Consider the following 25,298-nt stretch of genomic DNA (forward strand, 5'->3'; position numbering starts at 1 on the left):
CAGGCATCAGGAAGAGGAGTGTCTGACAGTTATTTAAGGTTTCACAAAATTTTTTTTGTGAGACGACATGATTTTTGAACACCGTTCTTTGCAAAACATTGCTCTTGAACACAAAACATTTGATAACAGTATTTTTCTATTTCCCTCACCCACCTTCCCCCTGCAAAAAAATGTACAGTACATGCAATGTAAAGGTTCTTCCTGCTACCTTTTACCCTCTGTGTTAATCCTGAAACATGCCTGTGGAAGGGGGTAGGCAAGGAAATGAAGACTTCTGTGTGGCCATGAAGGGAATGAACTCACTGATGTACTAAGTGCTGAGTGTGTATTGTTAAAGCTGAAATAGAATGCATAAGAAAGTGCTTGGAGCCTTCTGAGGAAAATTTGTTTTAATTATGTTTTCTGAAGTGGATCTAATACAGTAATGCCTGTTTAGCTTTTAAATCTGGAGTAATCAGGGTTTTTTTTCCCAACTTTCATTTCTACTGGTATTTTTGTTTGAATGAATTGGTGTCTTTCATCTCCTAGGCTTTATTTATAACTGTCTTTTTATCCTTGCTTGCAAATACTTTCAAGCTGTTTTTGGAAGGCTTCTTAGAATTCTTATAATCTGCCTTTAGTCTGTTCTGAGATTGGTGTGTTCTGGACTCCAGCACTCTTATAGTGGAACTGCTGGATACAAAGATGAGTAGTAAGATGAAAAAATCATGGCATCTAATTTCTTGGCTGTTTCTTTAGTTAGAGATAGATGCTGAACCAATGATATGGTTGTGATTTGAATAATAGTAATGAATCTTCTGAGGTTTTTTTCTTTCTAAAGGGTTGTTGAAAGGGCACTCAGAACTCCAGAATTAAATCTTGTTCTAGGCTGGTAGGGCCTGATCAAAAGTCTGTTGCAAATAATGGGAATATGTCCTCAGTTAGATTTCATTCAGGTCATTAATAGTCCTCTCTTCAGTCCTGCATTATGGATGTGCAATTTGTGAAGAAGTTTTTACCAGTATCTCACACCATACCTTTAGAAACATGGGATCTGCAAGTCATCTTCTAAGTGTTATTAATATGCATAGCTAAAATAAAATCTTGTGGCTCTTTCCTCAGCTTGAATCGGGAACTTGTATTGTGGCTTAAATGCTTTCTGTGTAGCCTTTGGGGTTTTTTTTTCTATGCAAAATGATGTAGAATGGCATTAAGGTGAAATCTTGGAACGGTCTGATTTTAAAGGGAATCCAGCAATATTTAAGTTTCAATATAATAAGGTGAGTGACCTACTACTAAGTAAAATGGTTAATTTGCTTCTTTTCTTCCTTATTTTAGCAACTGAAGGTTCTGAAACACAAGATAAGAAAGTCGCTTCAGCACAAAGCAACGCTGGAACTAAACCAGGTACACCATTCCACATGCTCCATGTTTTAAGGCTGTTTGTCTCAATGGTGCGTGGAAAACAGCTGTTGTCACAGCAACTTGTAAAGTTTGTTGCTTTTGTACCTCACTTACTGTTTCAGCCAAAACTGGTATCAGTGACTGGTCATGTTTAGATAGGCTGGAATATGTGATTATTTGCAAAGAAGCAAAACTGGAAAAATTTACTTATATTTTAGAATAGCTTAGGAATGAGGGTTGGGAAGTGAGAAAAGACAACAGAAGCCACTGTATTTGCATTTGTGCTTGAATGAGAATTCTGTGCTGTAGGCAAAGATTTGCAGCTTTGTGTAAATGTGCCTCTGTTCAGGCATTTCCTCACTTACCACAAAGCCTGCCATGTTCTGTAACATGCTCTGTGCTGTGGGCAGATGTTTTTTATTACCATATCTCACGGGTACATTGTGTGGATTTAATTCAGTGTTCGCTTACACAGTTGAAAATGTATGTGCTAAAAAGCTTACTGTAGTCCTTGGTCTGTTCCACTTGCATGCTTAGACCAAGATCCAGAAGAGGACTTACATATCTAAATTCTGCCTGTGCTGCAATTCAGGTACCCAAGGTTAACGTATGCAGTTAATAATGATTTTGTTTAGATGCCTGGGAAAGTAGAGGTGCTTGTGGTGCTGAGGACAAGGCCACTGTAACATCCCCCTTCAGCTTCTTGACAGCTTGGCAGCTCAGTGACTGTTTTGTCACTGACTGACAGACTTTTCTCTGTTCCCAAAAGGGGTGCCTTGGCCTGTGTCCCTAGAGGGAAGGAATCCCAGCACTGGATTCCTGTGTGATCTGCGTTGAGATCACACCTGGCATGCTCTGCCAGGCACTCTGGGTCCTGCACAGAGCACAGGAATCACAGCTGCTCTCAATCAGGCAGTGGGAAAAGGAGGAGAAAACAAAGATAATATTATCTCTTTCCACAGCTCTTTGTACAGTGTTCAGTACTTGCTTTATTCTACAATAGTTTAATCCAGTTTTCATTTGTCAGGAGGGCATCCTCACTCTTCCAATGTTCCCTTTATCTATGCTGATGTGTAGAAGGAATCCACAATTCTTGGGGCTGGAGCGAGGGAAGGCAGAGTGGAGCTGATAGTATGAGCCACAAAAACTGGTCATATTTACAAAGTATATATGACAATTGTTAATTTAGGAACTTAAGCAAAATTGATATTTATAGAAATTAAGAGTTTGTCAAGTCTTAATTCTATAGAAGATTTGTAAAACTTGTTTTTTCCTTTTGTTACTATCATTAGGGACAAAAACCTATTGATGTTTCAGTGCTGAATTTCTGCAAAATACTGTTCACAGCTTCTCTGCTTTCAAAATTACATATTAACTTATTAAAATGAATTTTGAAAACACACAAAATGGTCTCAATATATGCATATATACTGTTTTCATATGGAATTTAGAGGCTTAATTTCCAGCAGCAGGTACAAAACTAATTTCTTCTATGTAGAACTATGGCTTATTTATTCTCCAAACATCCCTGTCATACAAATGCTTAATTCTATGCCTGTTACCTAAGTGGAGGGAAATAGATTGTTGAGTATGAGTTCCCACATATAGCAGCATAGCCAGACTGCAACTTCCAAAGCAGCATGTGGGTCTTCCTGGAGTGTTGTTTCTTAGGCTTTGCATATGCCCAGTTGGCAATTATTTCTCTAAAAAATGAGTAATTCTTGCAGGATTTGTTGCAGCTGACAATTTCCCATTTCCTTTCACAGTAACTTAAAGCTTATCGTCTGATGAGAATATGAGCAAAAGAGAGTACAAAATATTTTGTTTGTTTGTCCTGATATTCCTACCGAATACAAAGAATTGCCAATCCCCCAGGTATTTGCCTGGTGGGTTTTTAATGAATAAAGACGTGAGAAGTAAAATGGGGAGCAGTCCCAGTGAACTCTCTTCTTTTGCCACAGTTTGAAACTATTGATGCTCTGCACTGGGGGTGCCAGCAGAACATCTGGATTCAGAATGCAAATGCTGGAGGTTAGGATTGTAGCCAAACTATGAAGGATAATTTTGAAGACTTAGAGAAGACATTTTAATTATCAGTGTGAGTTTTGCACTGATAATACGTGCTCCAGCTTATAGCAGAGCAAATGCAATGATGGTCTGCTACAAAGGTGTTCCCCTCATCTTTGTGCTAATATTGATTTAGCTCTTTGTGATCCCAAATGTATGCAAAATTGCTTGTTACTGAAGGCACACACTCTGCAAAGCCTGCAACTTAATGCGAATGCTTTAGGATTGTTCTAACATCCTGGGTTGTTGGGAGAGGGGCTGCTCTTGTGTGAACACTATCAGGTGTGTAATATGGAAAAAATAATTGGATATCTTCAAACAGAGTGGCAGAGGGCAACTTTAAAAATTTATTTTATTCCTTCTTTGCTTATAATTAGGAATTCTTAAGGGAGACCTTTTCAGTTTGCCTGTCCATGTAACCCTCCTGCCTCTTTGAAGAATTGTTGCCTCTCTCCAATGGGGAAATCTCTCTTCTCAAGAAAGGGAAAAAAAAAACCCAACTGGAAGGATATTCTGAAAGAAGCAGGTTTCTACGTTTTTCCCCTGTGCCTCATCATTTTCTGTCAACTCAATGTTACATTGACTTTGCTGACAGCCCTTGAAGGGAATCCTTGTTTTCCAGGGGAAATGTGCATTATTCCACAAGCGCTAATTACTCATGCCACAGGAATTCATGTTTTGTGAACTTTGTGTGCCAGTCACCGGAGACAAGGAATATTATTACCCTTTTGACCTGTGTCTGCGTGCTGAAGGGACTGCATGTGAGTCAGCGTGCTGCCGAACATCAGCCAAATGCAGATGTACACCCTGCAGTGGGCAAACCTCTGCCATGCCGTGGCTGAGCAAAGTGTCACAAATGGCAGCACCGTGGGCTAGTCAGCCAACACTGAAGTTTTTGACTTGCAGCTGGGTAACAGATTACCTTGTCTTTGCTGGTGACTTTTTCACTTGTTGTGCCCTTCATTGGTGCTGTCGTGTTTGAAGGTTCTCCCTGCCAGCTGTGCAATGGGTTTTCTCCTTGCAGCTGTTACTGTGCATGCCATTAACACTCTTAATTGGGGCTCTAGTCTGACAGTTGTTGAGATAATAGATTTTCACTGATTAGAGTTCAAGAGTAATTAAGGTGTATGTAGCTGTTGATGAGCTGGTTCACCTAAGAAATCCTGTCATGCTTATGCAGAAACTTCTGTTAGAGGATGAAATGCACGTTATTATTATTCTTTTAAATCTAATTCAGATAACTATTCAAAATTAGTCTAGCATAGCCTCACTTCAGGGACTTATTTTGCAAATATCTTTAACCTCAGTTTTATGACCTATTGTATTGTTTGCTAATACATTTTTTCATAGGTATGCAGCCTATACACAAGTAGACTGACTCTACATGTTTTTACAAGTTGCTTACATGTGTATTCACACTGAATAGTGAAAAGGCTCTGTTGTCTTGTGCACTTTCATGATGACAGTATTCAAATAGCTCTTTATCTTAAAATACTTAAAAACTGAGTTCCCTTCAATACCAGAATAAATCAGATCATTTATTTATACTGAGAAAGTTTTGATTTTTCTGTAGGTTTTTTGTTTATTGTGTTCTTATGCAAAGCAGATATTTTCAGTGCTGCTGAAAAAAACCCCATAAAATTAAGAGCTTTCCAGGTTTAAAAGAACAGGCTGAGTAGGAAATTAGTTTTGGCAGCGTGCTGAGATGAATTGCTAACTTGGATTTTGTTCCCTTTGTCTGGAACAGCTCCATTGCTGAGACTGGAAGTCGAATGCTAGCTGTTCAGCACTTTGTTGTCTTCCAGAACCATCATTGAGCAAGTGATGTTTTTCAACCAAACCTGAATTTTTAAAGTGAAACCTGGGCTCTGACACAGATCTTTCATGTTATCCTCAGTCTTACTGCTGTGATCCAAGCAGCCAGTTGCAGATAGTTGTGAAGTACTCATGCAGATAAATTTCAATCTACAAGAATAGTTAAACCTCTCATCTTACTTGACTCGTGTTATGCCAGTCCACGCTTTCATGCCTCACTGCCTTTAGTATATTGGCCATGGTTTTTAACACATGTGCACACAAGCATCTTTTGAAATCAATATCATGCTTCTTCCAGAGGCTCAGCCAGAACTGCTTTAGAACTATTCATCCAGATCACTGTTTTGGTTCAGCCTGTTTTGCTTGGGTGCTGAGGTTCTTGTGTCATGATATAGGGCTTATTGGTTGTTCTGAGGCAATATCAAGGGGAAGACAAATCTTATTATAATAACCTTTCATGTGGATGAATTTTGGAGAGACATTATGGAATAATAAACAGTATTTTTTCAAAACGCTATCTAGAAGTCAAGTTGTTTTAGTCTTGGAAACAAAATAAAGCCTCTTCCTTGGCTTTCACAAGCAGTAGTCTTGCTGGGTATTCGCTGTCACATCTTAGTCTATTCTTTGGAAATATTTTAGATCTTAAAAAATAGGAATGCATTCTAATTATCAGTTTTGATAAGATGGATTTCTGAAAACATTATTTATTTTGACAGAATAGTTGTTTAACAGCCATTCTCCTAAAAGTTTGGGTTTGGTAGTATTCGTTTTTATGCTATGTGCCTAATACTCCTCTTTCTCCAATTTTAGATCATCCAACAATACTAAAGGTTGATGACAGGCAACGGCTTGCCAGAGAACGGAGAGAAGAGAGAGAAAAACAACTAGGTAAGGCCCCCTCTGGTTTTTGTTTGTTTGTTTGTTTTTAATGGACTGTCATCTGCATGCAGTATTATTGCCAGCTTACTTTTAGGGACAGTCAGCAAAATGATAGTGCTAGATTTGCAATAGTGTCCTCTCAGATACAGTACCATATCTTTAAAGTAAATCTTCTGGTTCATCAGTACTATATCTCTCACCTGTTCTATGAATGTGAATGACAAGTAGGTTTAATTCTGAAATCATGCAAGGGAGCTTAAAATTCCGTGTAAATGGAATTTTGAAGTTTTAGAATTTTTTACCAATTAAGATTAAAATGCTGAATACCATAAAATAAAATTGCAGCATATGTTGCCAATGTGTGGTTTGAATTTTTTAATGTAGACTTGGGGTACTTTTTACAGGTCAAACCTTTAGTAGGTGTCAAATAGGTGTGCTCAATATCTTATATCACCTATGCCTGCATAAGTATAACACAGTTTGAGTGAACAGTGAAGGCTGCCTAACCAGTGACTACTGATGGGCAGTGTACTGAGTATGGTGGTGAGAGAATTAATAATTATGTGAAGCCAAATTGGTGGCTTTCTGAACAATGTTTATATGTTTATCTGTAACAAAGTTCTGTGGTACTTGGGAGGTTGGGAAATACTTGTATTTCCTCTTTTTTACATGTTTACTCTGATTTCTTTCAATGCTGAATTGTTCTAAGGGCTTAAGAAACAGAAGTTCTTTATTTCCCATTTGTAATGTCTGAAAGTTTATTGAACTATATTGTAACTCCAGCCAAAATTATGCTGTTTCTTCTAACCTGAAGAGCCATCATTAATTGTCACCTAGGTCTTGATAGCATTTATAGCCTCCCTTCTTTACAGCACCTTATAACATTGCAGTAGCCAGGCATGAATTGCTAGGATTGTTTTGGAAGGGAACAGGACAGCTTTAGTTTTGGCTTGCTGAAGGGGTAACATGACAGGATGTTTGATAATCCCTGAAAAGCTGCTCCTCGGGTTGAGGTTGATGGTATGTGTAGGCTTAGTTTCTTCAGGTTTTAGAGCAAATGGATGTTACTGGCCCATTTTAATTAATTCTTCACAGATGATGTTTCCATGTCTTTAATTTCTTTTTTTCTCAGGTTTCATCCTTGTATAATAACAATGCTTTCATCAAATGCAGAGAAATATGCTTTCCTTGAATTTAACTCAACTCTGATTTTTTTAGCTATTAGTAAATGAGTATTTATTACCAGAAGGATGTGACTTCTGTTGAGAAATGTGTTATTTTGTGTGATGTGTTTTAAAAGCAACATCAAAGCAACATCAGGAGTTTTTGAAAGTTGATGTGGACTCCTTCATTTCCACGTGGGAGAGTACTGCATGTCCCTGTGATGTATGAGTGTATCGTGTGTTGTTGCTTGGAGAATTATTTTGAACTAACAAGAAAATTGAAAGTTGCATTGTACTTTCATCTGTATTTTTTTTTTTTTTGGTGCATTTAGTGCAGATCCTAGATAATCAGTCATTCATGTCATGTGAACCACAGCAAAGAAATTCCTAAGCTGTCTCTCTTAAACATTAAGTTGTATAATATTGTTACATAAATGTGTCTTGCTAAAAATTAGAGTTGGATTTTGTTAATACTGGGACATCAGCCACGCAACAGTAAAGCAACTGAGGGAAGGAATTTTAATTTTTTTCAATAGAATTAAGTTGGATTTAAACTTAATTCCTTTCCTTTTGGCTCAGGGGATCTGTCAGGTTTAGTAAAGACTTATTTTTATACAGAAGTTGAGAATTTCAGTTCTACCTCAAATAAAATTATTTGTTCTAAAAAAAGTAAAGGACAGGGTTCAATTCTCTAGGTGTAGAGCTGGTAGTAATTTTGTTTTGTACTTTCAGCAACATGAACTCCTGGAGGTCAGCAAAATTAAGTTGTTGACCCTTCTGTTAAGAACATGTGAAGTACCAGTTTAATAAGGATTATGTTTATTTATTGGGCAATATTCTGGTATTAAAGAAGAGTTGATTTAAGACCATTTTTCTTTCACCTTTTTTTACTGTCAAGTTCTAATTTTTTTCAAGTTCCACTGTGCTGTAATAGATTTGGCTTTCCTGTGGTGGATTGGCATGTGCTCTGAACTCCTGAGGATTTGCTTGCACCTGGAAATAGTATTTTAGCAGTCTTAGACTACTTAGCACACTTGGGTGTCTAAGTCAATGAGTGCTTAATGAGTGCTTAGAGAGTAGGAAATGCCATCATTTTTGTTGAATCTGAATATATATATATATATAGCACATATTTGTGTTGGGACTGTCAGTATCTGCTGTTTCTTGAGGATCGTGTTGAGCCGCCTAATTGAAAAGATTAACGAAGCTTCTACAAAAAAATGCCTCTTTCACCTTTACTATATTCATGTTTTGTTTTGGACTCTTCTTTAGGTAGCATAGAAGATACACAGGAACACAATCAGCAAATCACACCATCAATAGTGATTGTTTTATTTTCTTCACTGTAGGAAAGGCATTGCTTTTGAAATGCCATCGCAACACTTCTAAAATATTAATTATTTGACTTTTTTTTGTGCAGTTCCTTTTGCATGACTAAAGTTGTAACAATTTCATGAAGGGTTTTCTGCTTCAATCTTTTTAATCTCTTGACCATTTGGTAATGTGTGTTTTGCTGATATCACGTTCAGGCCTCAAAGGATTATTAGGGTGATTGTACTTGATTTTCTAAGTAATGCTTCCAGAGTTGTCACTTGCTCTTTTGTAACCAAGTTTTCATTTTTGTGCTTTTTCCACTAGTGCTCTTTCCCATAGTACCTATGCATAAAAGTTAACATCTGTCCTTTAAAAGAGAGATATCAGATCTCTCTGTGTGAGACTAACCCTCTTGGATTGTGCCAAATGGAAATCCCAAGAGAGGCAGTGGGAGGTCAAATGGCTCTGTTGCTGGAGGCCAGAGCAGAGGGAGCTACCCAATCTGGCTCCAGCTTGGCACTTATATGTGTCAGGCTGAGCAGCTGTGTCCTGGCACTGAATGCTGTGAGACAAACATGTTGGACCTGACTTTTTATGAAGGCAACCCTGGTAGATGGCCTGCTCAAACTGGTAAACATTACTGAAAACTGCTGCTTTTTCATCATGTGGACTTTACCCTTATCTGCCATACTCATTGTATCTATACTGCCAAATTAACAGTGCTGAAGAGCGTTCCCTGGCACTAAAACTTAATTGTTCTTACTATAAAGCTGTTATGATGGCTCCACCCAACTTGCTGTCTGCTTGCTGATTCCCAGACAGGGATTGGGAATTGACCGGGAAGGTCCATGGGCTTTTCTGCATGTGCTGTCGCCATTTTGGAGGGTAGATGTTTAGTAACAAAGGTGAAAGTAGTTTCATGCCAGTTAGTCTCTGGTTCCAGAGCACATACCTGGTCCTCCCTAACTGGGAAAGAAAAATCAAAATGTGTTTTTCAACAGGGAAAATATCTGGGATTTTAAAATGGATTTCATTCTGGTAACCTTTGGTAGTGGCCTAGCAAAGAGGAAGAATTTTCTTGTTATTACTTAGCAGTGTCTTGGTCCCTGATTCCTGAGAAAACTCAGTCTCACTTTTTTGAGTCTCACTTCTGTGCATGTTTTATCTACGCTAATCCTGCTTGAAGACTGATCTTTTTTTAATAAGTATTATGATCCTGACAAGGACACATGGTTAATTTAGTTTCTGGTGTTGGGAATAAAAGATGGTAGTACTTCTTTTTGACTTAGCATACTTCCTTAAATAAAGAGTGATTAATCTTAGTTCTTAGGGTATGTCCGAGTTTCAAGTTGGCTAAATTCATTAAATTCATGAAATACTTAAAATGCGTAAGCACTAAAGTAGTATTTTAAACATCACAGAAAGTGATCAGTGGCATAATAATAACATTAATAAAAATTACAATATTTTTTTCTGTGAGTAAATTCCTTCTGCCCTATTTTCTTCCCTGGCACTTGGGGGCAGAACTTTATCCTATAGAAGGAAGCCCCACAGAAACTGGGAATCATTGACCCTAGCATATGAATAATTTTGGGATCTCCTTGGAAAATTTGAAAGTCAAAAGAGTTTATAAGAAAATAAAAGAATTTTTAAGGAAGACTAGTTGAAAAATTTCTGTGATAAATGTCCCTCAGAGCATGGTTACTGGGGAAAGGCTGTCTTAGAGAATCTCACATTAACTTCACCTTTAATTACAGCTCTGAAGTTCACCTTCTAATTTGTTCAGTCAGCCATTTCTGTGTAATGTCCCCATTTTTAGGTATGGTTAAAGCATCACTGATCCATTTTACTGCTAATGCAGCAAGGGTGCAATCACAGCCTCAGTGCAGAGCTGGCAGTGAGCAAAGGTGAAAGAGCAGTCAGAGGAGAAAGCTCTTGCTGAGGTCATTGCTGTAAAGGTAGAAAAGGTAAAGGCTGGAAGGCATGACAAACACTGTAGGATTTTGGTTCAGGTGAGCTGTCCATCTGAGGTGGATTCAAAAGGCAGACTGAGAAGGCATGGTGCTAGAGTGATCTGCCTTTGTATAGGCAGTAAACCAAAAGAAAAAGGGCTGAAGAGACAGCAGAAACAGAAAAAGAGAATCTGGAGGCACATTCTTTACTTCACAGAGATAAACAGAAAATAAAGGCTTTTACACTTAGTGCTCCTCCTTCCCTCACTGCCTAAAACCCCTACAAACAATAGTTCTAGTATGTGTGGCTGGGAAAAGAAACGACAAAATTATTTCCAAAAAAGATACATGCATGGTTTGTAACTAACATCTTCCACATTACATTAGTTAACTCCAGTGTAAAATTAATTGGTTTCAAGTCTTATGTGTCGCTTAATATTGGAGTGTCTCTTTTTTGATTGACCTTGTTTTCTCTCGCTGTTATTCACTTCAGAAGTGTCAGAAACACAGCCTTAATTATGTTGCGTTGTAATCTAATCCAGCATTGTAGTTTGCAAACAAGCAGAAGGTATTCAACAGCATGTCTAGAGCTCAATTTCTAAATCCCATTTTTATGCTCTAATTTTGTGTTCTTGTATCATGTGACTGTGTTCAAATGTATTGATCGTACTAAGGAATGAAATAGAAAATGGATCAGACTGGCTTTTGTTTGTACTTTCCAGCTTCAATGTAATTGTTCCAATGGAATTTAAGGTTTCAGCATGCAGGTGCTATCTGAACAGTGACCAAACTTTTCTTGAATGAATCTGGCACATTGTCATACAATGTGAGGTATTACAAGGGAGAGAAGGATCATGAATCTGTTAATGCTCATGCCTGAGAAAATACTCTTTTGTTGGACCATACCCCCAGTGGAGTTCTGTGTTGGCTCAGCACCAGGCAGAGCTCTTGGTACAATTTCTGGAGACACCATCATAGAAGTTGGTATCCTTCCCAGCCACATCCTCAAATTGGCTGCTCTTTCAAGTTGATGAGACCTTTTAGAGATATCTTCAGTTTCCTGTTGGCTCATCTGCTGATTCTTTCTATCAGCAAGGCATTTATGCTGTGCTTCTAGAAGCATACCTGTGTATCCAGAATAGGGCTTAATATATTTTAAAAAATATTTCTTTATGTTAGAGCAGAGGTCTAAAGAGTAAACTTTTTACTCTACAAGACATTTTTTTTTGTATCTGTTTGGGGCAGCAGGAAAATATTTCTGAAAATTCATAAATGGGGACATAAGAATGAAAGAAAAATATTCTACATTTCTTATTTTTCCTGAAGATATCCTTTTATATCTAAGGACACTAACTTATGTCACTGTATATACCTACCTTATAGGTGACAAAATCTGAGCCCTTAAGTTCATAGAAGAATGTCAGTACTGCATGCCAGAAGAAGTGTAAACAAAGCAGATGTTCTCCCTTGATTCTCTCATAAGATAAAATGCAGGAATTGAAAATTGAAAAAAAAATGAAATGTAGTTAAGATTATATCTCTATCCATGAAAAAAGTTAAATTAATGAAAATAGATATTACAGTTGTTTCAGCAAACAGATATATCATAAATCATACTTTCATGTACTTGTTGAATACTTGGTCCAAGCATAAAATTAGTAACTTCCTTATGTTAGCAGGTGGGCACATATTTTCTGCTGTCTTTTGCCTGCAGCCTAAAGGTGGTAGCTTTTTATTTGTTTTGAATCAGATCTATTATTTTTGTTAAAAATTATTCCAGCTGAACACGACCATTTGCCTGAGTTAATCCCTCACTAATGCCTGCTTCTGTTATTGAGCTGTCTTGCTGTATCACAGAAGTGTGATTTTTATCACCCCTTCTCAGAGAAGCAGAAAGCTGAAGATAAGTGTTCTGTCCAGAGGTCCAGCATTCTGATTGTCTTACCAGCACTAAGAATGTACATAAATATCTTTTTAGCTTCTTTCTTCTTGAATTTAGTCTTAAAAGTTCAAATGTCCTGTTTTCATTACTTTTTCTAAACATGACAGACTGAATCCTGTGGAAATCAGCATGAACATTGTCTTAAGAAAGTCTAGCCATTTACATTAATAACAGCAAGAACAAATAATCTCCATGTCTTTTATAGGAAAATTAATATTCCAGTGACATCAGTTAAGAAAGCTGTTGAGGTTTTGTTGTTTGTTTTATTTTGTTTTCTTAATTTATTAATTTTCAGTAGACCACCAAAGGGCTTTTTGTGCTGGGTTGCCATTGTGAGCATATTCTAGGCACAAAAGAGCCAGCTCATCGCAGGATCTGTGGAAGTCTTGTGGCTCACAGCAGCAGCTTGTTTTGATATGATCAATAGGGTCTGTACATAAGTGACTATTCATTAAAAGCTGACATGCTACAGCTAGCTGGATTTTCTTGAGATATATGCAGTTATGCTTCTTAGATGCTCTTAGCTCTTTCAAAGAGAATGGATTTTTTCAAATCTTCTGCAGAAGTGTTTGATTGAGTTCCAGTTTTGAATGACTACCTTGTTTGGGTTACTTAGTGTGTTCAGGGTCTAGGTACCAGGATATGTGCACTGGGTTTGGGGTTTTTTTGTGGTAGGTAGGTTTGCTTTGGTTGGATTTTGGTTTTTTTAAGTTCATTTTTGTACCACTGTACTGAAAGGATTCTGTAAGAGTCTAGAGCATTTCCTGTGTGATGGTAGCACTGACTTAGAGTGCAAACATATGATGTTGCATAGGGGAACAATCTAGTTCCACTCTGGGTCCCAAAGCTTTCAAGGCACTGATGGGGAGTGAGCCAGAGTATCCTACATCAGTGGTTTAATGTGGACTGCAGTCTGAGCCTGCATTCTACAAAATTCATTAAAATTCAGACCCTGTTAGGGAGAAAAATTGGTCCTGTGTAGAGTTTCTTGATTTGTCTTGATTAGCTCTTCTGAAACATGTTGTTTGAAGCTATGTGTAAGTGGAATTACATGACAGATTAGTGTTTGCCTTTAGACCTCTTTGGTGAGTAACTTCCTTCCTTCTGTTGGTCCAGGTGCTAGAACTGTCCATCCCAGCCACTCCTATCATAAGAGATCTGTATTGATCAATAAAAGTGAAAGTTGTGATAGTTTTACCTCTCTTTTTATTGTCTTTTTTTCTCAGTAAAATATTACAGAGAATTAGCATGGTTTGTGTAACAGAAGTTTGTTCACATACGTCTGACTTCAGTATTTAGGCATTTTAAGCTAGCAAAAAATCCTTTCTTCCATGAAGAAACTGCTCAAGTAACTGTTGGCAATTTATAATAAGTAAATTGAGATTAGATAAAATCAGTGTGTGGCCAGGGTATATTTTAATAAATGAGGAGAGATAAAGATATTATGTATGTCTGAAGAAAGACAGTACAAAAGGTTTTCCATTTACCTCAGTTTATTCAGAATGTATTTCAGACTTTATTGCATAAAGCAAGTTAGTACTTTTATTTTTCATTTTTCTCACAGCTGCAAGAGAATCTGTCTGGCTAGAAAGAGAAGAGAGAGCACGGCAACATTATGAAAAGCACCTAGAGGAACGCAGAAAGAAGCTAGAAGAGCAAAGACTAAAGGAAGAGAGGAGGCGAGCTGCCGTAGAGGAAAAGCGAAGGCAGAAACTTGAAGAAGAGAAGGTAAGAACAAATGTCATGAAACAACTTTTCAGCTTCTCTTACTGTAAGATACAGTACTATCAACCTTTTTCTTCAAGAGCTGATGCAGAGAATGCAACAAGAACCATGGTCAGTATGACAGAGTGTGTGGAAGGATTTTAAGCCTTACTTGCACAGGTACGGCTTCTGTTATGAATCAAATGCAGTGAAGTTGAGCATGCCTGGATTACTGCGTATGGCACTGTGCAAACTCATGCAGAAAAACAATTTGGGTCAGGTTTGTATGGCTATCTGTTAATTCTTAGCCATTCAGTTTAAGGGTAGTTAAATATAAGTTGCCCTAAGAAAACCTTTTCAAAAATGAGTGTGCAGTGAAATATGCTCTTGGCTGATTTGTCTCCCAGTTAAACTGGAAAGTAGGGGCAATGTGATCCTATGTAAGCCACCTCATCCTTGTGGGTGTTGTTTCCTATCTCTCCTACTCTTCTGGTATTTAGCAGATGGGAAGTAGCACTAGCATGTGTTTGTGTAGTGGCAGGGCCACTTAAACAGGTCTTACCTTCTCAAAATTTCAGTTAACATGCTAACTTACTTGCATGCTTAATTTTGTTCTAGTCTGTGTGTCTTAAGTAGGCAGCACATAAGCTTAAACACCTTAGATGCCTACTTGGTTTTGTCCATATGATGGAGGGCAGCAGGTTTTGATAAGAAAATAAAGTTAAGAACCCAATAGTATCCAAATGTGTTATCCTGTTGTACTCAAGGAACGACATGAAGCTGTTGTACGTCGCACAATTGAAAGAAGCCAGAAGCCAAAACAAAGGCAAAACAGGTGGTCCTGGGGAGGAGCACTGCACAACCGCATTAATAACACAGGTAAAGAGGGAGGCTTGCTTTGCTTGCCAGTTTCCCTTTCCCAACAGTCAACTGGAATTTACTTTTCTTCTTCTAAAAGGAAGGATGATCCAGTGTATGTCAGTTTGAATTCTTTTCTCTTGGTCCTATTATTGCTAGCAGTGGCATGTTTGTGACATTCTTGTGTAGCAAAAAGGTAACAAGAAGAAAGAAACCTGAACAAAAGTTACACCTTGTTTTGGGATTTGACTTATTCTGTAACTACCTTGCTACAGCTTCTTGCTCCTGCTGCTTTGCTGTTGTTCGTGTGTGTATACGTGGGTGTGCTTGTGCTGTGTCAGTCTTGTGATATGAGCTACTGTGGCAAATGCTAGCTTTGTGCCTCTAAAAATAGGTCTGGTGGAAATGACCAAATACTGAGATTAAAGTGCACACACAAGGAAAAAAAATTGTTCTTTGTAATAGGAGATCTGTGCTGCATACTGAAATTTGGGGAAATAGAAGTCCCCTTTCTTCCCCTAAAGATTGGCAAATTAAGTTTAAGTGAATTTTAAGTATATGCTTTTTTCCCCAGTTATCTTCTCTAACTTAATCTGCCAGTCATTAATGTGTATATGCCCTGTTCAATGTGAATCAAGTCTCCCAAAAGAGAACTTTTACTTCTTTTAACAGGAAGTGATCCTTTAAGTTAATTTCTTCCTATTCTAATTTCTATGTGTCTAACCTCTCATCAGGAGAGGAAAAAAATAGTTAAGAAAAGAATGCTCTGAAATCAGTCATATATAATTTCAATAAACAGTTATTTTTCATAAAAGGTTACTTTCTTGCTTGACTTTGTATAACTTATTTGATTTTTATTTTATTTTTTGTGAAAAATCATTGTCTTGCATTCTGTCCCTAGGTTATTATTTTGAATCATCATTCACCTTTCTCGATTTAGCAGGCCTGGAGCACCACTTCAAATCTCTGGGTGGTGCTAGAAAACCTGGTACATAATGCTGTGGTTTGTTATTCCTTCACCTGTAGCTAGTTCTCAGGAAGTGAGATCATCAGTAACTAAACCACCATCATGTAGTTGCAATGCATGCTTAACACCATGCTGATAGATTAGAACTGTTGTTAGTACCAGATTTTTCATTATTATTTATTTTTCTGGTGGAGAGTTACTGCTGGCTGACTCTAAAGATTTGGCACAATTCACTGAAATGAAGCACAATATTCTATCTGCTGGAATTCAAGGAGAGCAAATTTGAATATTTTACTTTCTAAAACCCTTTTGGCATACTGCACGTAGGATTTACAATTTTGCACATGAACACAGACACATAACCAGCTGCATTGGCTGTTTTGTTGCTCATGGGTATTTAATTTTTTTTTGTTTCTTTTTTTGGATAAAGAAAGCAGCAATTTTCCAGGCAATGGATTGCATTTGGCTTATTCTACATTTATAGGATTCATATTGGCAACATTTGTATGCAAATCCTTATGCTGAATGTGATTCATTTAAATAAGGTTCACTGACACGAGAAATGTTGTCATGCCTAACAGCAGAGGTGATTTTCAATATTGTCATTTGTCATCTTCAGAAAGCCAGTTTATGTAGTACATCCTTCCTGCTAAATGTAGAAACTTTATGGCTGTACTGATACCCTGTGTAGATTCTCACAGATTACACGTGAGATCGAGATCCCCAAATATTCCTGTTCTCAGGAAGTCTGAACATCGTGTGTCCAGTAGTGATTTGCACAGGGCATACTCCAATTTACCCCATAGTTCAATTTGGGATTGTCTCGATAGCCTACAGAAGTATTTTTCTTAGTTATAATATTTAGCTTTCTCCTTTTTAAAACCTTTTTCTGAGTTTTATTCCCCCCCCGGTATCCAGTCTGCCAGTTCTATGCTCTCACCAAGTCATTCTAACATTAAAGTTAGCAAGTAATCACATGGGGTGGGGAGAATCTTTCTTCAGTCCAACAAGTTATAGTGGATGCTATATAGTTCATAGATCTGGGAGGAATTAAGGTATTTTTCATAGACTCTATTTCTATGATTTTGTTGTACACAGTGAGTATAATTTAATCTGTTGGGACAGAACAGGTAAATACAATCTGAATAGCCTTGTCATAAATAAACAGTGGCAAATAATATTTCAGCAGCAGCATCCTTAATGCCATCACTGTCCTGAGTTTGTATCTGCTTTGCAAACAGTGTAGGGACACATTTTTGCACACACAGACTATGAATCAGCAGAGCAGTTAGGCATATGTTCAAGCTTCATTGCATTTCAGCATGGTTGGGTGCTTTGCTGAGTCGTGCTGAGGTTCAGTACATGCTAAAACATAAGCAAAAGCAGAACTGATTCTCACAGTATCTTTTGGATGTCAGATTTTCAGATGAAAATATAATGGGGAATGTGTAGTCAAAGCAAGGAGCTTGGAGCTCTGTTTGTTTGTTTGTTGGGTTTTTTTGGGTTTTTTTTGAGAGGAAAGAACACAGCAAATTTCCTGTGACACACATATCCAAAAGTGTGTGCAGTCTCTATTCTTGAAGTAACCATCACCCCCTCAGCAAGATGCAGATGCTGACTGCAGCAGTTGTGCAAATAATGTAATACCACCCTAAAATGTAGAGAAACTGAAATAAAATTATAAACTTTTCGTGTTATGTATGCCAAGTAGGTGCGTTAGGCTGATTTTTTTTTTTAATATCTGCTAAGGTGTGTGTTGAGCTGGATTTTCAGCACTCTGAGAATAACTCTGGTGGGTGGTTTAGCACTTATGTATAACTGTGGGATTTTTAACTAAATCTTTTAATTTCTTTTGTGCTTACCCTCACTTCCTTTGTGCACTAGTCTTCCCTTAATCTTTCAGCATGTCATTGTCACAATATTGACCATCTGCCTAGTAACAGTGCCCTGTCAGCTTTTATTCAGATGGCAGGGTGTTTTTTTTAATTAATAACTTGGTGTTTCCAAGCATCTTGGTCCTCTCGTGAAGCTTTCTATTGTAAGTTGTGCACAAAGATTCTCTGACAATATTGAAAGTCTTTAGATTGCAACCCATTGAGTGATAATGAACAGAATATTTTACACATTTGAAGCTTAAATTGTGTTGTGCCCAGTCTTTGAGTCACCTGTACAACGTCTGCTGAGAAATCCATTCTATTTTGGAAGTTCTTGTGGTAGAGCAGGAGTGACCTAGTCCTGTTTTCCTCCTCCCACTAGTGAGCTAGGAACTTGCACTCTTGCATGTGGGCTGTCAATTAGCATTATCTCCATTTGTTTTAGATCGAGACAGGCGGTCTGTTTCAACAATGAACCTTTCGAAACATGTTGATCCAGTCATAAACAAGCGGCTCTCCTCCTCATCTGCAACATTACTAAATTCTCCAGACAGAGGTACAGTTTTGAAGAAAAAAGCATTAAAAGAGCAGCAAGAAAGAATGTTCTATATTGATGTATTACTTTGCACATAAAACAAGCTTCTGAAGTCATTTTCTGTACTTCATCTAAGTGGTAATGGAAAGACTTCAAATGTGACAAGTAAATGGTTGAACATTTTTTCCTGTGAGAATAAATAATTCTTGTTTTTTAAAACAAGAAAACTTACCTAAACAATCCTACTTTAGCAAATGATAAAAGCAGTGCTTCTGTCAGGTTTTTAGTAAATGAGGTACAACTATTGAAAGAATACATCACTCCATAGTGCATGCAATCATGTGTGACCTTTTATTTGCATTAGACCATTTTGTCATTATTTTGTTTCCCTTTCTTTTTTGGTAATAGCTCTTGAATGTCTAAGAACATGTTGCATGAAGCTTTCAAGCAGTTACTTTATTACATTTTCTGATTTTATTACCATTTTGGTTATTTTTATGGAAGAGGTGTGGATGTTTTTCGTATTGTCTGTTTATTGATGTTTTGTGTCCAGTTATTTCTCAAAGATTGCTTCATTTCAGTGTACGTTTTTGGTGTTTACAAGTCTGAAAAAAGACAAACCATCAAGCTTTTAAAAATTAACATAGCTGAATTGCTGCTGCTGTTCTGAGGACTTGTGAGATTGAAGCATTGAGTTTAAAAGTTTTATGAAAGAATATCTCGTGTGTAAGGTGCAAAGAGCTTTACAGTAAAGTACTTGGTAGGGATTTTTTTGTCCTCTACTGAGTTCTGTCCCATTTCAATCCATAAAATTATTTTTAAAAAAAAATTTTAATGGACTTTTAGTTGCGTTGTCTGGCTGATGTCATTATTTGTGTGTCTTAACCAAGTTCCAAGTCTGAGTGAACATGTGTATCTGGTTGTTTTGATGAGCCATGTTCATCTCAGTGGGCAAACCTAGTTGTACAGTCTGGTAACTTGTGAAAAATACAGTATTACCTTAGGAAATAACTTATTCCTAAGCACCAGTTATTTATTGCTCTAAATGTTGAAATACAGTCAGTTTTAACTTTATTAGCTTTTCAGGTGTGTATATTTTTTCAAATGGTTGCTGTTCTTTGCCGAATGCTTTTTTTGAGGAAGGCTCGTGGTGAAGTGGGCAGGTGAACAGCAGCAGGCATTAAGTAGGAAGGATAGTCTCTTGTGGACTGTAACATAGTGTTTTAGCTTCTGCCACCCATTTCAAGTTCAGGAGAATTTAAACTGAATACTGGGCAGTCTAGTGGTAGAGGAAAAAATGGAATATGGAAGTGATGGCCATAGGTCAAAATGTTGAGGCGTTTTTTGCTTGGCATTTTTACTAAAACAGCACAGAACTCTTTAGGAGTCTCTTGTGACTTTTGCAGACTCCAAGACAAAATGTAAATCCAAATGCTATAAATGCTTTTTCTCATGCAAAGTCAGATTGACTAATTGAGCCATGTATCTGGAGAAGTGCCATTAGTGTCTCCAGTGGGCTCAGCCTCTTAAGGCAGGTGCTTAAAGGAAGGCTGTGACTGCCTGCTCCCCATTTCACCTTCCAGAGGGGCACCCAATCACACTTAGTCCGTAATACAGACTCCTACCTGCAAAACAGTGAGTTGGAGATAAGGATGATAAGCTTACCTACTAAGTGGCTTATAGCTGTCAACAAGAACTTGTCATCTGTTGTGCAATGCCTTTTTATCATTTGAAGGACAATTTTTTTTTTTATTTTTTTTTTCGTACAGCAAATGACAAAAGTTTTCATTAACTTACTAGCTAAAAGACTGGTTGATGCCATCTCAAAGATTGTATTGCTGTATAGCTCTTTATCAAAGTTGTACAATCAGGCAGCTAGAGCAGGCTTCTCGTTATGCTTTTATGTTACTGTAGTTAGTGAATAGTTGAAACTGCAGCAGAACATGAACACATATTCAGCTGGAGAAATCTGCTGTTGACCAATAGATTTTGGCAGTTGTGCTCTTTAAGGAGAGCTTAGCAAGGAGATACTACTTTTCATGAGGTGTAAGTTACATACTTGAAGTTTTGCAATACTTGCACCCTACTTGTTCTGTCCCCTTTTTCTGCAGTGATTTTTCTTTCAAGGAGATGATTGTCTCAATCACTGCATCACTGTTTTCTGCAGCCATTACAGAAGACATTCAGGAGCTCCAGTATTGTTTCCCATAGAAAGAGCAGTTTCCCCCTATGTACTCCTCACCATATTGTGTATGTGTAAAGCAAACACCACATTTATCAATGAGAGTCTCCTTCGTGGTGCTCATCAGAAGGCCTGTTAAATCCCTGCCTCCCATCTGTTCCTACAGCTAATCAAATGCTGCTGTTTGCTTACTTGCAAATTATTCTGCTGCTGCTAAGACAACTTTCCAGTATTCAGGTTGTCTATCCTGAAGACAAATACATGTGATTGTAACCAATTTACTTTTGCCAGCACCCTGCAACTTTGTGTGTTTTTTAGTTACAAGTTGGGTTATAAAGATCTTTAATCTTTTAAAAAAACCTGCTTGTGGCTGGGGGTAAGGGTACTTCCTTGTATAAGCAAGCCTATCACAAATGTGCTTCCTGTGTGAAAATGGAACAATAAAAGCTGAGAGAGTTGGGCTTGTTCACTCTGGAAAAGAGAAGGCTCCAAGGAGACTTTACAGCAAAAAGATCAAGAGGGCTTCCCTGAGAGAGCTGGGGAAGGACTTTTTACAAGGACATGTCGTAATAGGACCAAGAGGTAATTGCTTCAAAATGAATGGTTTAGATTGAATGTTTGGAAGAAAATTTTCACTCTGAGGCTGGTGAGATAGGTTGGTGGAGACAGGTGGAACAGATTGCCCATAGAAATTGTGGATCCCCAAGGTCTAGCTAGATGGGGCTTTGAGCAACCTGGTCTAATGGAAGGTGTCCCTGCCCATGAGAGGAAGGCTGGAACTAGATGATCTTTCAGATCCCTTACAACCCAAACCATTCAATAATTCTATGAAATAGCCCTTAGAGTCATAGCTTTACACATCATGAGAACAAAAAATACTGCTTCCCCTTGTCTGTCAGATGTTTTGAAAGACTAAATCTTGAAAACCTCACCCTGAGCTAAAAGAGCAAGAAAATAATCCCCTGACCTCATTGTTTTAAAGTTGATCTTATTTTGGGATGTTCTTTGTTTGATATTCAGTTTTGCTCCAGTGTGGTTTTGACACCAAACTGAATCTGTTCAATGAAATTAAGTATTAATACTCCTAGGAAGTTGGAACCCAGCAGGGGAAAGTTTGTCTGTTCTAGGTGAATGGTGGTGCTAATCTGTTAAAATATGTATTGAGTGTGTGAAGTGCGATGCTTTCAGGTAGCTGTGCATTTGGAAAATTCAGTATGTGATGACCCTGGCCCACAAAGCCAAGGCGCATCCACACAAATTCTGATATAAGCCCATTGTAGAGAATCAGGGAGACTTCGCTCCAAGGTCCTGGCTAAAACTATTTTGACATCTCTGAAGCAGGCCTGTTGCTTATATGGAGAAGAAAGTTTTTGGGTTTAGTTCACTGTTGTGCATATCAGCTAGCTCACTCCCAAACACTGCCTCAGTGCTTCAGTTGGATGCTGTGGACACGGGATTGCTTCCAACAGCGGATGTGGATACCAGCTCCCCTGAGTCAGGGCCAAAGATAATTAAAGCATACTCACCTTTAGGGCAAGGAATATGAGATATGCGAGACATGGCAGATGAGACATTGGTGTTCTAAATCATCAGACTCCTAGCTGTGTCCTCTTGAGATTATTTCATCTCTGGGGACTTATATAAGCTTATATAGTGACATAAGGCCTGCAGCTGGCCCACAGGGCCGTATTTAGATCTGACACTCACTTGTCATGTAAAGATAAATGCCAAGAAATGGATATAGTATATATAGTACTGGTTTACTGGCCTAAAATACCAAGGATTGCTTTCTGAAGTTGAGTGATCTTTACGTTAAACTACAGTACAATCATACCTGTGAGCCTCACCTACTGAACCATGAGACCACAAAAAAGAATCTGGTTGTCTTGCAAAAGTAGCTTTAAACAGGGATTATAGTGAGCATGGTGCCTGGAGATGAGAGGAAGCAAAGACTTTGCCATTATTGCATGCAGTTTAATGGTAGCTCTGTGATTTCTTCATTGTTAAACTGCAAGCTTAATGATAATTTGTGTGCTGTAGTGGAGGTCTCTGTAGGGTATTTTGTGTATCTGTACGATCTCTACCATTGCGGAATGGAACCATTAATCACAAAAATCTCTGGCAATAGTACTTTGTGTAAAAGGACAGTTAGGAAAAGAGCCTGCTGTGTTTGAGACTCCTATATTTCTATAGTAATGCCCCTTATTGCATTACTGGAATTTAAGGGAGCAATTTGAGAAGTGCAAAACAGCACTGAGGGCAGATTAAGCAATTACATTTTCATAGGAGGAGATTGAGATCAGCCTCTCTTTTCATGGGGCTCAGCAAGGAATAGATTAAAGAGAGATTCAGAGTTTATCTCTATTAAAAGTGCTGGATTTCTTCCTTTAAAAATGCAAATGAATGTCAAGTTTGTTACAGCCAGTCACTTCAATGGATGTTATAAAGATTGAGCCTCATAAATTCAAGCTGCAGTTCTGTTGCTGCAAACAGTAAACTAAGGCAAGTGAGGGCTTAGGTGTAAAAAGACCTGCTTTTGCTTGCAATATCAAGATTACTGCTATAGTGTAAGCTTACTGTAATGAACTACTTTGGGAACTAGTTGAATGTTTTGGCTGGTGATGGCCATTATGAAACAATTTGTTGCATTGGAATATCAAAGAAATACCCAATTCAATACAGAAAGTAACTTACAGGATTCTTCTGGTTAATGCTTTGTCATGATAAATGTTTCATTAATATTAAAAAAAAGTAAAGAAACTTTACAAGATAAAATTATTATAGTGACAAACTGTGTTTGCATCAGACAACACTGGGAATAACAAAGTAGCAGTGTGATTGCAGCCAGGTCAACATGTATTGCATTTTCAAAACAGAGCAACTATGTGAAAAGTGTTCTACATGGAACCTGATCATTAGCAGGATCTGTGGACAGAGAATTAATGATTAAATATATTTACTGTTTTGTGTGTCTTCACCTATTACTGAGACAACTGCAGCTGCTGAGCTTGATATCTGCAGTTGAGGCACACTATCCTTTTGCAATGCTTTGATAAAACCTCAGTGACACGATTCTCTGTATAGCAGTGAACAGCCTTTGGTTTTTCTAGGTAGGCTGACAAACTTTGGAAGGTGTTTTAATATAACTTAAAGACTGTATATCTTCAGTGTAGGAAGCCTTTGGGACACAAACATTTCTGTTGGAGTGTATATTTAGGAGTGCAACTGGTCCTCTAGTAGGGAAATTGTCCTGTCATTCCTAACGTGAAATGTGGCAGATGTGCAAAATATCTGTACTCACTTGGTAACAATTTGCCATAATGCCACAGGCAGTAACGTAAATTAAATGTTCAGATGTACATATTTCTATAGGAATTCTTCTGCTAGAAAGGAGTAATAATAAAATGCAAAACACGGAACTGTTGTGGACAGTTTCAAGGTTTTCATGGTGTGCAGTAATGAGGAAAGAGTACTAACGCTCTGCAGCATGTGGTTCTATGTGAAGTGTTTGATCTAACATCTTGCTTGTATGGTGCACGTTCAGCTCGCCGTCTTCAGCTCAGTCCATGGGAGAGCAGCATCGTTAGCAGGCTCCTGACGCCCACACACTCATTCCTGGCTCGGAGTAAAAGCACAGCTGCATTGTCTGGAGATGCAGGTAATCCTATAACAGCAGAGGCTTCATGTCTCAGACACTTATTTTTCCAGATTCCCTGCCGGATGTTGTAAAGTCACTGATCTGATTATGGGTGTATGGTAGCATCCCAGAGTGAACTCAAACGTCCGTGATTAGTGTGCATGACAGCATGAAAGCTTCCCTGAACAGTTGTTTGCTATGCCTCTTTCTCTTCCTCCTACTAACTCTTTCTTACTTTTGCCTCTTCATCAATGCAATAAATGAATACAAAACATAACATACAAAACATGCAGGGCAACAACATCATGCTGGCCATGGCTGTTTAAGGAAATGCACATCTAGTTGGAAAGAGCTGATTTAGCACACCCACTGCTAAAGCTGTGAGCTGCTTGCTGCAAAGGAGTTTCAGCCCCTACCAGAGCACTTCCAACATTGAGAAAGTTAGACTTTTATAAAGATAGGCCCTGATTACTGTGCATTTAATACCTGTGAAGTTAAATGTGCAGGTTCAGTGAGGTTATAATAATTGTAAAGTTGTCTGCCAACCCCAGAACAGCCCCCTGATGGTACTCACTGAGGGAAAATTAATGTGCAGAAATGCGATGATATCGCTAGGTGGTAATTGAAGGCCCAGGCAAAACTGCATTCCAAATACAACCAGGGCATACTTGCTTATTGTGTATTTTAGGCAGGTGACAGCTACCTCTTCTTTTATTATAGGATGTTTTAGAATAGAATGTTTTGTAATCATCCACTAGGAACTTTACCATTACACACTCAGCACGTGCAGCAATATATTATTGTAAGTTGAGGCAAGTCTTTCTTGTCTGATGTGGGCAGGATTTTTATTCTAATTAAAGAACATAGAAGGTAAGAAGGAACAGAGATCTGCTAAGATTACTTTTAAAGAAGATTTCACTTAAGAACTCTCATTACTAATTAGGTTGTGGTATGTTTCCACAGGGGTAGTACTGTAGGAGCAAAAATGTGGATGATATTCTGAAAGTAGTAGAATTAACAAGCACA

The 25,298-nt window shown here is 38.0% G+C and overlaps 1 protein-coding gene across 5 annotated transcripts in view; it reads left to right on the forward strand.

Moving 5' to 3' along the window:
- Positions 1 to 25,298, forward strand: part of MAP7 (microtubule associated protein 7) — a 108,864-nt gene that overhangs the window by 59,536 nt on the left and 24,030 nt on the right. For 3 of the 5 annotated variants that reach the window (XM_064413600.1, XM_064413599.1, XM_064413598.1), the window contains exons 2-7: positions 1,318 to 1,386; positions 6,076 to 6,153; positions 14,080 to 14,243; positions 14,987 to 15,098; positions 18,364 to 18,474; positions 24,180 to 24,293. In XM_064413600.1, the coding sequence (XP_064269670.1) occupies positions 1,318 to 1,386; positions 6,076 to 6,153; positions 14,080 to 14,243; positions 14,987 to 15,098; positions 18,364 to 18,474; positions 24,180 to 24,293 (648 nt within the window). The remainder of the gene's footprint in view (positions 1 to 1,317; positions 1,387 to 6,075; positions 6,154 to 14,079; positions 14,244 to 14,986; positions 15,099 to 18,363; positions 18,475 to 24,179; positions 24,294 to 25,298) is intronic. The other 2 variants (XM_064413602.1, XM_064413601.1) reach the window with 1 other exon arrangement.

Source organism: Passer domesticus, chromosome 3, assembly GCF_036417665.1.
Source record: "Passer domesticus isolate bPasDom1 chromosome 3, bPasDom1.hap1, whole genome shotgun sequence".
Classification (NCBI taxonomy): Eukaryota; Metazoa; Chordata; class Aves; order Passeriformes; family Passeridae; genus Passer; species Passer domesticus.